We start from the raw sequence: 12,482 nt of genomic DNA, 5'->3' as shown, positions 1-12,482 counted from the left end.
ACCAGCATCGGGCTCTGCGCCTGGTCCTGGTCCCAAAAATACGGGGGACAAAAAGAGTAGGGGTCCCCCGTATTTTTAAAACCAGCACCGGGCTCCACTAGCTGGACAGATAATGCCACAGCCGGGGGTCACTTTTATATAGTGCCCTGCGGCCGTGGCATCAAAAATCCAACTAGTCACCCCTGGCCGGGGTACCCTGGGGGAGTGGGGACCCCTTCAATCAAGGGGTCCCCCCCCCCAGCCACCCAAGGGCCAGGGGTGAAGCCCGAGGCTGTCCCCCCCCATCCAATGGGCTGCGGATGGGGAGGCTGATAGCCTTTGTTGTAAAAGAAAAGATATTGTTTTTAGTAGCAGTACTACAAGGCCCAGCAAGCCTCCCCCGCATGCTGGTACTTGGAGAACCACAAGTACCAGCATGCGACGGAAAAACGGGCCCGCTGGTACCTGTAGTACTACTACTAAAAAAATACCCAAAAAAAGACAAGACACACACACCGTGAAAGTAAAGATTTATTACATACATCCACACAAACATACATACATACTTACCTTATGTTCACACGCAGGTCGGTCCTCTTCTCCAGTAGAATCCAAGGGGTACCTGTTGAAGAAATTATACTCACGAGATCCAGGGGTCCAGGCTCCTCGGGAAATCCAGGGGTAATCCACGTACTTGCATAAAATAAGAAAACGGAAAGCCGAGCCACGAACTGAAAGGGGCCCCATGTTTTCACATGGGACTCCTTTCCACGAATGCCAGAAACCCACTCTGACTGATGTCTAAGTGGGTTTCTTCAGCCAATCAGGGAGTGCCACGTTGTAGCACTCTCCTGATCGGCTGTGTGCTCTTGTCCTCACTGACAGGCAGCACACGGCAGTGTTACAATGTAGCGCCTATGCGCTACATTGTAACCAATGATGGGAACTTTCTGCCCTGCGGTTGACCTAAAGTGACGTCACCGCTGAGCTGAAAGTTCCCATCATTGGTTACAATGTAGCGCATAGGCGCTACATTGTAACACTGCCGTGTGCTGCCTGTCAGTGAAGACAAGAGCACACAGCTGATCAGGAGAGTGCTACAACGTGGCGCTCCCTGATTGGCTGCAGAAACCCACTTAGACAGAAGTCAAAGTGGGTTTCTGGCATTCGTGGAAAGGTGACCCATGTGCAAACATGGGTCCCCTTTCAGTTCGTGGTCGGGACACCGTTTTATTTATTTTTTTCAAGTACGTGGATTAACCCTGGATTTGCCGAGGAGCCTGGACCCCTGGATCTCGTGAGTATAATTTCTTCAACAGGTACCCCTTGGATTCTACTGGAGAAGAGGACCGACCTGCGTGGGAACTTAAGGTAAGTATGTATGTATGTGTGTATGTATGTAATAAAATTATACTTTCACGGTGTGTGTGTCTTGTGTTTTTTTGGGTATTTTTTTAGTAGTAGTACTACAGGTACCAGCGGGCCCGTTTTTCCGTCGCATGCTGGTACTTGTGGTTCTCCAAGTACCAGCATGCGGGGGAGGCTTGCTGGGCCTTGTAGTACTGCTACTAAAAACAATATCTTTTCTTTTACAACAAAGGCTATCAGCCTCCCCATCCGCAGCCCATTGGATGGGGGGGGACAGCCTCGGGCTTCACCCCTGGCCCTTGGGTGGCTGGGGGGGGGGGACCCCTTGATTGAAGGGGTCCCCACTCCCCCAGGGTACCCCGGCCAGGGGTGACTAGTTGGATTTTTGATGCCACGGCCGCAGGGCACTATATAAAAGTGACCCCCGGCTGTGGCATTATCTGTCCAGCTAGTGGAGCCCGGTGCTGGTTTTAAAAATACGGGGGACCCCTACTCTTTTTGTCCCCCGTATTTTTGGGACCAGGACCAGGCGCAGAGCCCGATGCTGGTTGCTTAAATATGGGGGAACCCCTGTCATTTTTTTCCCCATATTTCTGCAACCAGGATCGGCTCAAAGAGCCCGAGGCTGGTTATGCTTAGGAGGGGGGACCCCACGCAATTTTTTTTGAAAAAATAAGCACTTTCCCACCCCTTCCCACTGATATACATGCACGGATCTCATGGATCCGTGCATGCCTATCCAATCACGAATAAAAAAAGCAGGTCTGTTTTTTTTTAGCACTTTTTTACGAGTTGTAATTTTTCACGGCAGTGTTTGTTCTTTTTTTGCTTTGCACTTCTTAGTAAATGACCGAGATTCATACTTAAACAGCCGCGTTTTGACCGATGGTGTATTCATTCGTAATTTTTTACCTGAACTTGCAAAAAATTACGAATGCCCTCATCACTGCCGTGATTAGTGCTTAGTAAATTACCGAGATGACACTTTGATGAAAAAACGGCATCTCGGTCAAAATCGGGAGCTTAGTAAATTTCCCCCATTGTGTCTGTGCTTTCTGCTACACATTTATTCCCGGTGCCAAGCGGAGCGGAGAGCCGACTCATTCATGGTCTGTGACACCATACGGCAGAGGTTCTCCAGTGTGGTCCTCAAGGTACTCCAATGGTCCAGGTGTTAGGTATATCCATCACTCAGCACCTATGGTTAAATCAAACTGACTGAGGTGCTAATTAAGTCACCTGTGGGCAAGCATGGATAAACTTAAAACCTTGACCGTTGGGGTGCTTTGAGGAACGCATTTGAGAACCTTGGCCATACGGTGACCTGGGATTTTTCTTTGCCAACCAGTGCCGCACGGTGAATAACCCAGGTGCAATTTCTGATAGGACCCTGTGGGGTCTATTTACTAAGCCTTGGATGGAGATAAAGTGGACGGAGATAAAGTACCAGCCAATCAGCTCCTAACTGTCATTTTTCAAACCCAGCCTGTGACATGGCAGTTAGGAGCTGATTGTCTGGTACTTTATCTCCGTCCACTTTATCTCCATCCAAGGCTTAGTAAATAGACACAACTCTAGTTATACCACTGGCTGAACCCAATAACAGCATCGTCCCCCAATGCCGTTCATAGATACCCTGGAAATAATCATGGAAAACAAACCTTCTGCTACACCTTAAACTGTGACCACATATGAGACATAAGTGCAGCAGCACAGGTCTTGCTTTATAAGAAGGTTGCATTGGGGCTAATCCAGAGGTGGACGCATTGCTGATGCTTGCGCAGGTGAGCGATGATTTGCTACAGCACGGGTGCAAAATATTTGGGAAACCCTTACTGCGGAGCTGTGTGATGGTGTGTACATTTGCGTATAAGACATCGTTACTTGAGACAACCTCTGCAATCCATGGGCGGTTCAAGGTGGAGACTGGGATGTGCCATATAGACTTTGCAAGCAGAGAAATCGCAGCCGCGCAGGATCTGCCGCCACTTCGGCATCAAGCCCATTGTTCTTTGGGGAAAAAAAAAACTCATGAAAAACATTTTATTTCTGATCCAGGTAATAAATGTAGAGCAGTGTCTTCTTACCACTGTCAGCCACGTCCAACTGGCATATATCTAACTGACATTACCACTCTCACCTTCCTTTACCCTGAGGTAATGTTTGCGTTATGATGTCATCATCTGTGCACATACTGCCGCCAGGGTGCGACTCCTTAATTGCTACAATGCACAATTAATCTAGAATTATGTGTGTGGGTGTGAACAGGTATTCTACAAATTAACCATTTATTTCTAAACCTTTATATAAATAGTGGCAGCATATTGTATATCCAGCAGCTGCTTCACAGCAGTCCTTTCCCCAGTGCAGATAACTGTGTGAGGGGTAAGGTAATATCCCCCGAGTTGCAGGCAGCCACAAGATTCCGTCCATGTAGCTACGAGATTTAAAGCAGCAATAGTTTAAAAGGCAAGAACAACTCGCACTTGCCTCTTAGAATGTTGCCGCTTAGCTAAACCGCTGAAATATTGCGGGTGTCTGTTTTTGAATTTTGGGGGGAAACCTGAGTACCTGGAGGAAATCCCAAACTAACAGTTAACATATAAACCCTAGCATAGCTACTTGTAGACATTTGAAAAGATAAAAAGAGCCCATGGTCCCAGTGCTTTGAGACAACGGTACTAACCACTGTGCATCCGTGTCACCTACACATTGTAAATGAGGCAACAATAATAATTAAAGTCATTGCAATGCGCAAAGCTGATGCGAACTTTGTCTAATGAGTTGTATTGTCTTGTCGTTTAAAGGGAAAAGCTTCACACTAACCATCACCGTCTTCACCAACCCCCCGCAAGTGGCCACCTACCACCGAGCCATTAAAATCACAGTGGACGGGCCTCGAGAACCCAGACGTAAGTCAAGTTTGTTTTTCAAGTGTTGCCGCCATTTACACAGATTGTCACTTACACACATTGGGGGAGATTCATCAAGGCTTGGAAAGAGATAAAACTGTTGTTTTATAGGCTGTGTTTTAAAAATGGCAGGAGCTAATTGGTTGGTACTTTATCTCTTTCCACTTTATCCGACCAAGTTTTGATACTTCTCCCCACTGTCACTTGCACATTTTCACTTACACGTGTTGGAAGCTGTCATCAAGCAGGCTGCACAGATGTTCATGCTAACGATTCACTAGGTCCAGGCGACTTCACTGAGGCGTTTGTGATGTCATTAATCCCTAGCGAATGATGAGGTTCAGGGGAGCGGCTCTAGAGGTGGGGCTGCAGCTCAGTTCAAAATTCAAACAGGAGAGGAGCACCAACTGCCAGTGAGTCAGTTTGAAATGACAGTTGGTGGCAGTTGGTGTGACTCCCCCTATTTGAAATTGGAACTGAGCTGCAGCCCCTCCTCTGGAGCCGCTACTGATGAGGTTACAGTATAGTACATTTTGGTCCAGTCCACAACATGGCTGCCCTTCCCCACTGTACTTTGGGGACAAATACACGTTGTATTCGGAGAAACACTTTAAAACTGTATTGACACATTTGCTATTATAGACACAGTAGCAGATTGTGCTCTGACTAAACCTCTCAATTTGTAATTCCGTATTACAGTGCTCCATGCTGGCTGTAGAAACTCTCACACCAGGACGCTTATTTACATGCCAGGTACATAGATATATCCCTGTGTCTCCCCCTTGTGGAGGGGTTTAACCCTGACTTAGTCAGTGACTTTTTATCAATAGTAAAGAGCTATGCCTTTCACGGGTTAAATATAAGATTTGCAATGTGTGAACGGATTTATTAGTTAGTAATTCCCGTTATCTTCTATATTCTATAATCAGAGTGCTCCATGAGAATCCCTTAATGCTAAATTTTATAGAATCTACTAGATAAATGATAGCTGATTGGTTGCCATGGGCAACTGCTACACATGTCCCCTATAGAAGGTTTGGTACATCTCCCCCATAGAATCTTCAGTATAACAACAGCTACATGTTCACGTATGTGCAGCAAAGTCCCGTTTTTACTGAGTTCAAAAATATTGTGCCTTATTGAATCATCTCCTGTATATCTTGTACCCTGGGTGAGAAAATGGTTGGAAATGTGCTTGACTTTACCAAGTGATAAAAACTGTATTCCACACCAAATACAGTATGACTGTAAGATTTACATTATCCATGTTTAGTAACTTTAGCTTGGAATAACTTAATGACGTATCATGACTTCAGGCAAAGTGATGGCAGTAGTATGAATATTTATTTCAGCTAGTGCATGCCTTCCATATTCCAGTTATATAGTATTTGTAGCATGTTGAGTATGTTTTGATTCTCGTAGTCCGTCCCACCCCGAACATATGGTGACAACATATTACTTAAATTAGGCTTGTTAAACTGTTATGTTGTTGTTACAGACGCTCACAGATTATTTTCCTTGGGAGGGTCTCGGACAGTATTAAGGCCTTCTGTAGTTACTAGCTGCTGTAGTTGTCAATATTTTAAATTGTGGTGGTTTAACGCGTTTCACCGTCACTCGTCTTAATGATCCTGATTCTGTTGACTTTGATGATCAAATCAGTAGCTCACATTTATTGAAGAAGAATATTTAAAATGCAAATATAACATAATGACCAGGTTCAGTTATAGGGGTCACCTGACAGTTCTAGAGACCCAATCACCAAGTGTCCTAGAGTTTGTAGAGGTGGGCAGGGCTTGGTGTGACTGCACCGCCTACCTGATAACATAATCTTCTCCTCTTTTCTTACCGCGAGCCTAAAATAATTAATTTGCCCTAAAAAGGGAACAATCACTGGCTTCTCTTCTTCACACAAATTAGCCAAACCTTGGAGACGTCTATAACCAGACATTATAAGACATTTTCCATCATGTTAAATAGAAGTTGAATAATGTAATTAAAAAACACAAACAGACACACCACACACACACATACACACACACACACACACACACACACACACACACACACACACACACACACATTTGTATTCCAGAGTTTACTAAATAAAAGTCTTCTAGACAAAGATTTGGGAACACATAATGTATGAAAAAAGTAAAAACACACATTTACCAAATTCACATCAGAGTTATAGATATACTAAAATATCACTATGTAACGTAACCATCCTGCAAGGTTATAGAGCAAGATAAGCGGAATACAGAATAAGTCTATTTATACGCTGTACATTCTGGATCTCTCAGTACAAACTGTAAGGAAATACATATGCTAAGTCATGCAGGGTCATTTCAATGTAACGTAATCCTAGCGAATAGATCACATGTCCGAATCATGCAGTATGTAACCGCGTTTCTCTGCTGCCGGACTCACCTGCCGTATCCATAACATATTCTGGTTTAATACACAGACAGGCTACAGTTAGAGCTAATTCTAGTAAGAAAGCTGCACTAATTTTGTAATTCCCCAGACCCCAGTAATGCAAGTTATTGCTTATGAAGTATTGCTGGACTTCCACAAATCGTGTTGTGATTTTTTTTTAATAAACACTAGCTTGGCCCAATCTCTGTTAATCAAAACACAGCTAATTACTGGTCATTTGGGCAGCTGGTCCAGTGAAAGTGCTATGCATAGAATGTGCGTATTGTGTAATGATTGAAATGTTCCATAAAGTTGTACAAAGAAATTGTTATTTAAAACAATGCAGCATAGGTGCTGTAACCCGTAGCGACCAATTAGTCCTAATTTTGTCCGCCACACTGGCTCACCTCGAGGGAAGGTCCAATGAGCAAGGTCAAGGGGTGTTAGGGGTTCATTTGGTATCAGCAGTGACATCACACAGCGGGAGGCGGTGCTTTTGCTGACATGATTTCTAAACGTTACCCATAATTCTTAGTCATTAAGTGCCTCAGTGATGTCAGCGGTTCCGAGGGGTTTGATTGGCTACATTCTTCACATACAGTATGTTCAGCTAACAAAATGGCTGCCTCTACCATGCTTAAACTAAGATGACAGTAATATGCCATCAAACACAATATGCTACAATTAAAGTTAATAAAAGGTTGCTCAACAGCTGGTGAAGTCAGACTCTAGTTATGTCAGATGACCATGAAACATTTACTAAACCATAGCTGCACAGCTACTCTGCCATAAACCACAGATTCAGCTGCAGCATTACAATTCATCCGTCTTTTATTGAAATATATAAAAAAATCGCAAAGAAAACAGTTGGATCTGCAGGAAAAAAACACGTATAAAATAGCAAAGAGAAAAATAATTTTTCCAGTGCTGAATTTGCAAAATAAAACTGGAGATCTGGAGTGTAATAGTAGTATATCATATAATAATTTTTTTTTATTTTTTTTATTTACTTATTTTTGGCCAGGTGCAGAGCTCAGCTTGACTAGGATTAGGAAATAGTTTGCTAGACCCTGAAATCATGCGCCAATGTGTATCTGAGAATGTGTTGGCCCTCAGGCATGCTCACCTTATCGTGGGTACCCCTCAATGTGGGGCCCAGTAGTAGCCGCCATGACAGACGCCTTTTGTACCGCAGTTATGTCACTGATTCCTAATGAACATGAACTGATTGGCTGCATTCTCAAAATGGCTGCTTCCTCTGTGCGTGGACAATCAGTAATTTTTCAGATACATAAAGGTGTCTGCCTCACCAACCATACATTATATGTAGCTGTATATACTGGGCTAGCACAAGCTCTCAGGGCACCCCAGGTGGCCTTTTCTCACCAACTCGGGAGGCGCCATCTTTGATCTGGTATTGTGGCACCAGGCATTGACCTCATAATTAGGACAGTATTGACATAGACGAGCAGCAGTCAGCAGTTTCATGCACAGGTATGGCTGTGACAGGAAAAGTGAGCCGTACTAAGGAAAATTATCCCTCTAAAGCGCCTTCCATTTTGAATCCTCCTTAGTCTTGTCCAAGCAGAGAACATGTGACACGTGTCACTGCGTCAAAATGTCATCTCCCAATGAGAGCAAAGTAATTGTGGTGCAGTTTTCCGGCACCTGGAAGCTTTGTTATGCTGTAGGAACATTGAGTGAAAGTTCATATAAAACAGAACCCCCACGTCCCTGAGCTGTGTCCCCTCCTGTGTGGCATAGCACCAAGGCAAGTGATAGACACACACTCATTTCCGCATGATCCCTGTGAGTCACAGAACACAGGTAACCGGAGAAAGGCTGTGTCTCCGTGGGTGGCTCCAAGACTTGTTCCTTCATTTCACCTCTCAGCAATTATTGTGCACTTAATAAGTATGTGTAAGTCATATAGAGAAAGAAAAAAAGAGCAATGAGGACAGAAAGAGCGAGCTAATCCTCACTGAACGTATTACTTATCTGGCAGTTTAACCCTGACATTGCTGGAGGAGAAAGTCTTGCTAGTCTGCTCCCAGGTCAGCCACAAGTTAACTCAGACTGAACCCAACCTGTGTCTCGCCAGCTGTCGTGTCACTACAAGTCCCAGCATGCCCTGGCAGCCCATGAATAATAACTATAAGTGCACTTTAATTATAGCAGCACACTATGGGCGGGATTTATTAAAGGGAAAATGCGGTAAAACCCCCGTTTTACCGCATTTTCATATGTACTAAACCCCGACCGCCGCGTTTTCGCACCATAGGGTATTGCCATCTTTTTATGGCGATACCCTATAGAAGCCTATGGGACTCTTACCGCCGGATCCCGCCGCCGCCCCGCGCCGCTCACGACGACCCCCCCTTCCCCCCGGCATACCTGAGAGGCTGCTGGTGCGGCCCCCCTCCTCCTTCTCTCCCGCAGCACAGCCTTGTCTCCTTCCGGCTGCAGGGGGGAGGAGGAGGAGCCCGGGGACTCCCTGCGCACGTCACCTCCCGGGTCTGGGAGGTGACGGAGACCTCCGCTGATCCCCGCCGACCCCCGCAGACCACCACAGACATCATCGCGGGGGGCCTCCTATACCGCATTGCGATACTAATCACATATGTTAGTACATATGCGATTAGTATCGCTGCGGTAGTTGTCGAGGGGTGGCGATGTCTTATAGTACATCCCGCCCTATAAGTTAAAAAAAAAAAAATCCTTCCTGGTGAATCTAGAGCAGTGGTTCTCAAACTCGGTCCTCAGGACCCCACACAGTTCACGTTTTCCATGTCACCCAGCAGCTGCACTGTGTATCACCAACTGTCACATTTTAAAAATCTACAGGTGACCTGCAAAATATGAACCGTGTGGGGTCCTGAGGACCGAGTTTGAGAACCTGTGATCTAGAGCTTAGAATACAGAAGAGAGCGCAGGAGCAGGCCTGTGGAATGTTAATGTTATGCTATTCCCACAACACTAACCTCTAATCTACTATAATAACTGACTGGGAGAACCATAACTGCTCCACGATCTGCTGTCCTGCCACAGTGCTCCTTTTTGTTTACAAAAAAAAAAATCCCAGCACCAAAAATTGTCCCTGTTTTCCACAGCCAGCAGCCCCCGAGGTTGGCAGTCATACTCCGCAGAGATGTGCACGGCAACGCCTTACTGTTTAGAGCGATGAGTCAAACGACGAATGCAGATCTAAGTTGGTGCTGTTTATCAAACGGTTTGCTGACTACTCAACAGTCATCAGATACATTATCTCTTAATCCTCTTTAATAGCGCACTGGAATGCTCTTCACTATAACAGGCATCTGGGGAGAGATATATGTGGAAAATATAAACAAGTGCTGTTACAGTAAGAGGGTGATGGTACTTTTATATAGATCCTTCCATCTTTGTTTTTTTTCCTCACAGATTTTTATATATTTTTTTTTTTAATGTTCCTTAGCAATCAGAATCTAAACACAGAAGATCAGAATGTTGGAGCGTGTTTACAGGGAATTAACGAAGCAGTGTTACCTGATCTCAGCGTGGCACTTAGCAGTTACGTAAATGGCAGATAGTATGTGATTTTGGCATGCTATATGATCTTACCTCTCATTAATCCCCGCTGGTAACACCTTAATTCTCCATTGTCTTCTGCCTTTTTTTTTATTCATTGCGATTGTTTGCAGCGGGGGGGGGGGGGGGGGGGGACTGTTTGTCTTATGTGGGGTCAAATTTTAAAAGTGTAATGGAAAGTTCATTACAAATCAGACTGGCAAGGTTTAGTGTTCACAGTTTTTATCTCCCCAGGGGGCGCTGTGGGGGGCAGTTTGGGTAGTCTTGTGTTATGTTTGCATGAACCATTTTCGTGAGGTGAGGGCTGGTTCCCAGTGAGGAGCTAAGTCCATGGAGTGTTTAGGTGCCGCGTGGAGGCCGGTGAGTGAAGTCTAACATGAATAATCTCCAGGCCAGTCTCTGCAGTGGTGCGCATGTGTGAGGCGGATGGCAGTAGAGCTCAAATCCCGCCATGAAATAAGTCTATTTAAACATATATGCAATGCCTGTCATGAACTGATCCTCAGGCCTTCAGGTATTAGTATATGCATAAAAAGTGACATTAAAACAGCGGTCCCACATAGACATTTTTTTTTTTAAATAGCAAGTACCGTTTAAACTTGTGCCTGCCTCATTATTCTTAGCTGTCCTCTTACAAATCATTATCTCCTTTTCAAAACCTCTCTGGAGTGCAGGATGCAGACTTTCATCATGTCATGTTACGACAGAGGGGAGAGTTTTACAGTACAGATTGAACTCCAAGGGGTGTTTCAAAGCCTCTCTGCTCTCTGCATCATGGTCTACGTGACTGTGGTTACCATGGTAATTATCTGACACTGGAAACTGTGTAGAATTATACATCAGTAACAGTGGCTTAAAGAAACAAATCAAGCATAAATGGTAATTTACAAATGCCTGCCATAGGGATTCCTGTTAATCGTGGTTTAGCTATCTACAATGAAAACTAACAATGACTGGGGTGGCCTGTCCGTAATGCTGGAATTGTGATTCAAAGGCTGGAAAATATATTATTGCTAATTTGGTACTCAAACACACACATCAAAAATGTAAATATATAAGATTTTACAGAACGATGTTTCTCTGAAATTAGTTTATTTTTCCTTCTGTCTGTGCTGCTCCCAGTGCCTTGGCAGTGCTGGTTTATATTCAGGATGGCTGTAAGGAAATCCACTAGGCATATACTATTTGCACTTCATTACAATACACACCAGACCATCTAACACGGCCTCAGTCTTGTTTTCCATTGTCAGAATTCTTGTGGTTTGGGCACAGCACCAGTTTTCCTGTTGTTCCTACACCGGATTTCTGTGTCACAACCCTAACATATAAACCAGCGGTAAGGTTCATCGGCCCTGATGGGTCTGGCATGTTTCTTCATAAGCCACCGTGCCGCAGACTGCTCTCCAGAATCTGCTGTAGCTATCTGCAGGACCAAGCCGCAAACAGCTTCTCCTGACCGCACCGCTTCCCTGCTGAAAGTTAATACTGCTCGATTCATTCTGTGCAGCCTGTGTACAGCCAAGAAAAACAGTCCAAAGAATAACTCTCTTGTACGCTGTTTGGAAGGATCTCAGAGGCCTCGGTTTCATAATACCATACAGTAGCTCACTATATCTCCACAGCAGCTGCGGAGACAACCTTGGGTCGGCTTAAGTGCTACAAAGGCAGGTATAAACACCAGCACTTGAAGTCTATGAGCCATCAAGAAGAATGTATATTTCTTCTTGCAAACCCTTGGGGTCCCAAACAGGGTTGGGCCTGTTCCAGGTTCTCAGATAGGTGCAGAACTGTTACCTCTGTTTTTCGTTTCTGCAGTTTGGGAACTGGCATGGTTATCAGGGAGAGCTTTCACCGATGAATCGGCCTGGCAAGAAAAAGCAAACAGAAATTGGCGAGTGACATTGCTTTGGTTCCACTTCCAGGTGGCCATGAAGTCGCAACCAATCAGCATCTCCCTTACATTTTATAGAATGTACTTGATAAAGGCTTCCTTTAAAGCTGATTGGTTGCTGTGGACAACTTGTCCACTGGTCCTTTTCTCCACTCTTTTCACTGCTTCATGAATAGACCCCCACATTTCACCACACCATATCGGTGCGCAGGAAAATGTGCGGTGTTGAGGGACCACAATTCTCGGTGATGTGGTCGGACATCGCCACCGCACCATGAAGATTGAATTGCCACGGGCTGTGTGAAGAAGGCTTCTTGGCTTAGAGTTTTGCTACCACATGGTGAGTG

At 44.8% G+C, this 12,482-nt stretch overlaps 1 protein-coding gene across 2 annotated transcripts in view; it reads left to right on the top strand.

The window, feature by feature from the left end:
* RUNX1 (RUNX family transcription factor 1) overlaps positions 1-12,482 on the top strand; it is a 100,474-nt gene that overhangs the window by 42,604 nt on the left and 45,388 nt on the right. For both annotated transcript variants that reach the window (XM_063956527.1, XM_063956526.1), the window contains exon 3: positions 4,155-4,259. In XM_063956527.1, coding sequence (XP_063812597.1) covers positions 4,155-4,259 — 105 coding nt within the window. The remainder of the gene's footprint in view (positions 1-4,154; positions 4,260-12,482) is intronic.

Source organism: Pseudophryne corroboree, chromosome 2, assembly GCF_028390025.1.
Source record: "Pseudophryne corroboree isolate aPseCor3 chromosome 2, aPseCor3.hap2, whole genome shotgun sequence".
NCBI classification, from domain to species: domain Eukaryota; kingdom Metazoa; phylum Chordata; class Amphibia; order Anura; family Myobatrachidae; genus Pseudophryne; species Pseudophryne corroboree.
This window is presented reverse-complemented; position numbering and strand designations above follow the sequence as displayed.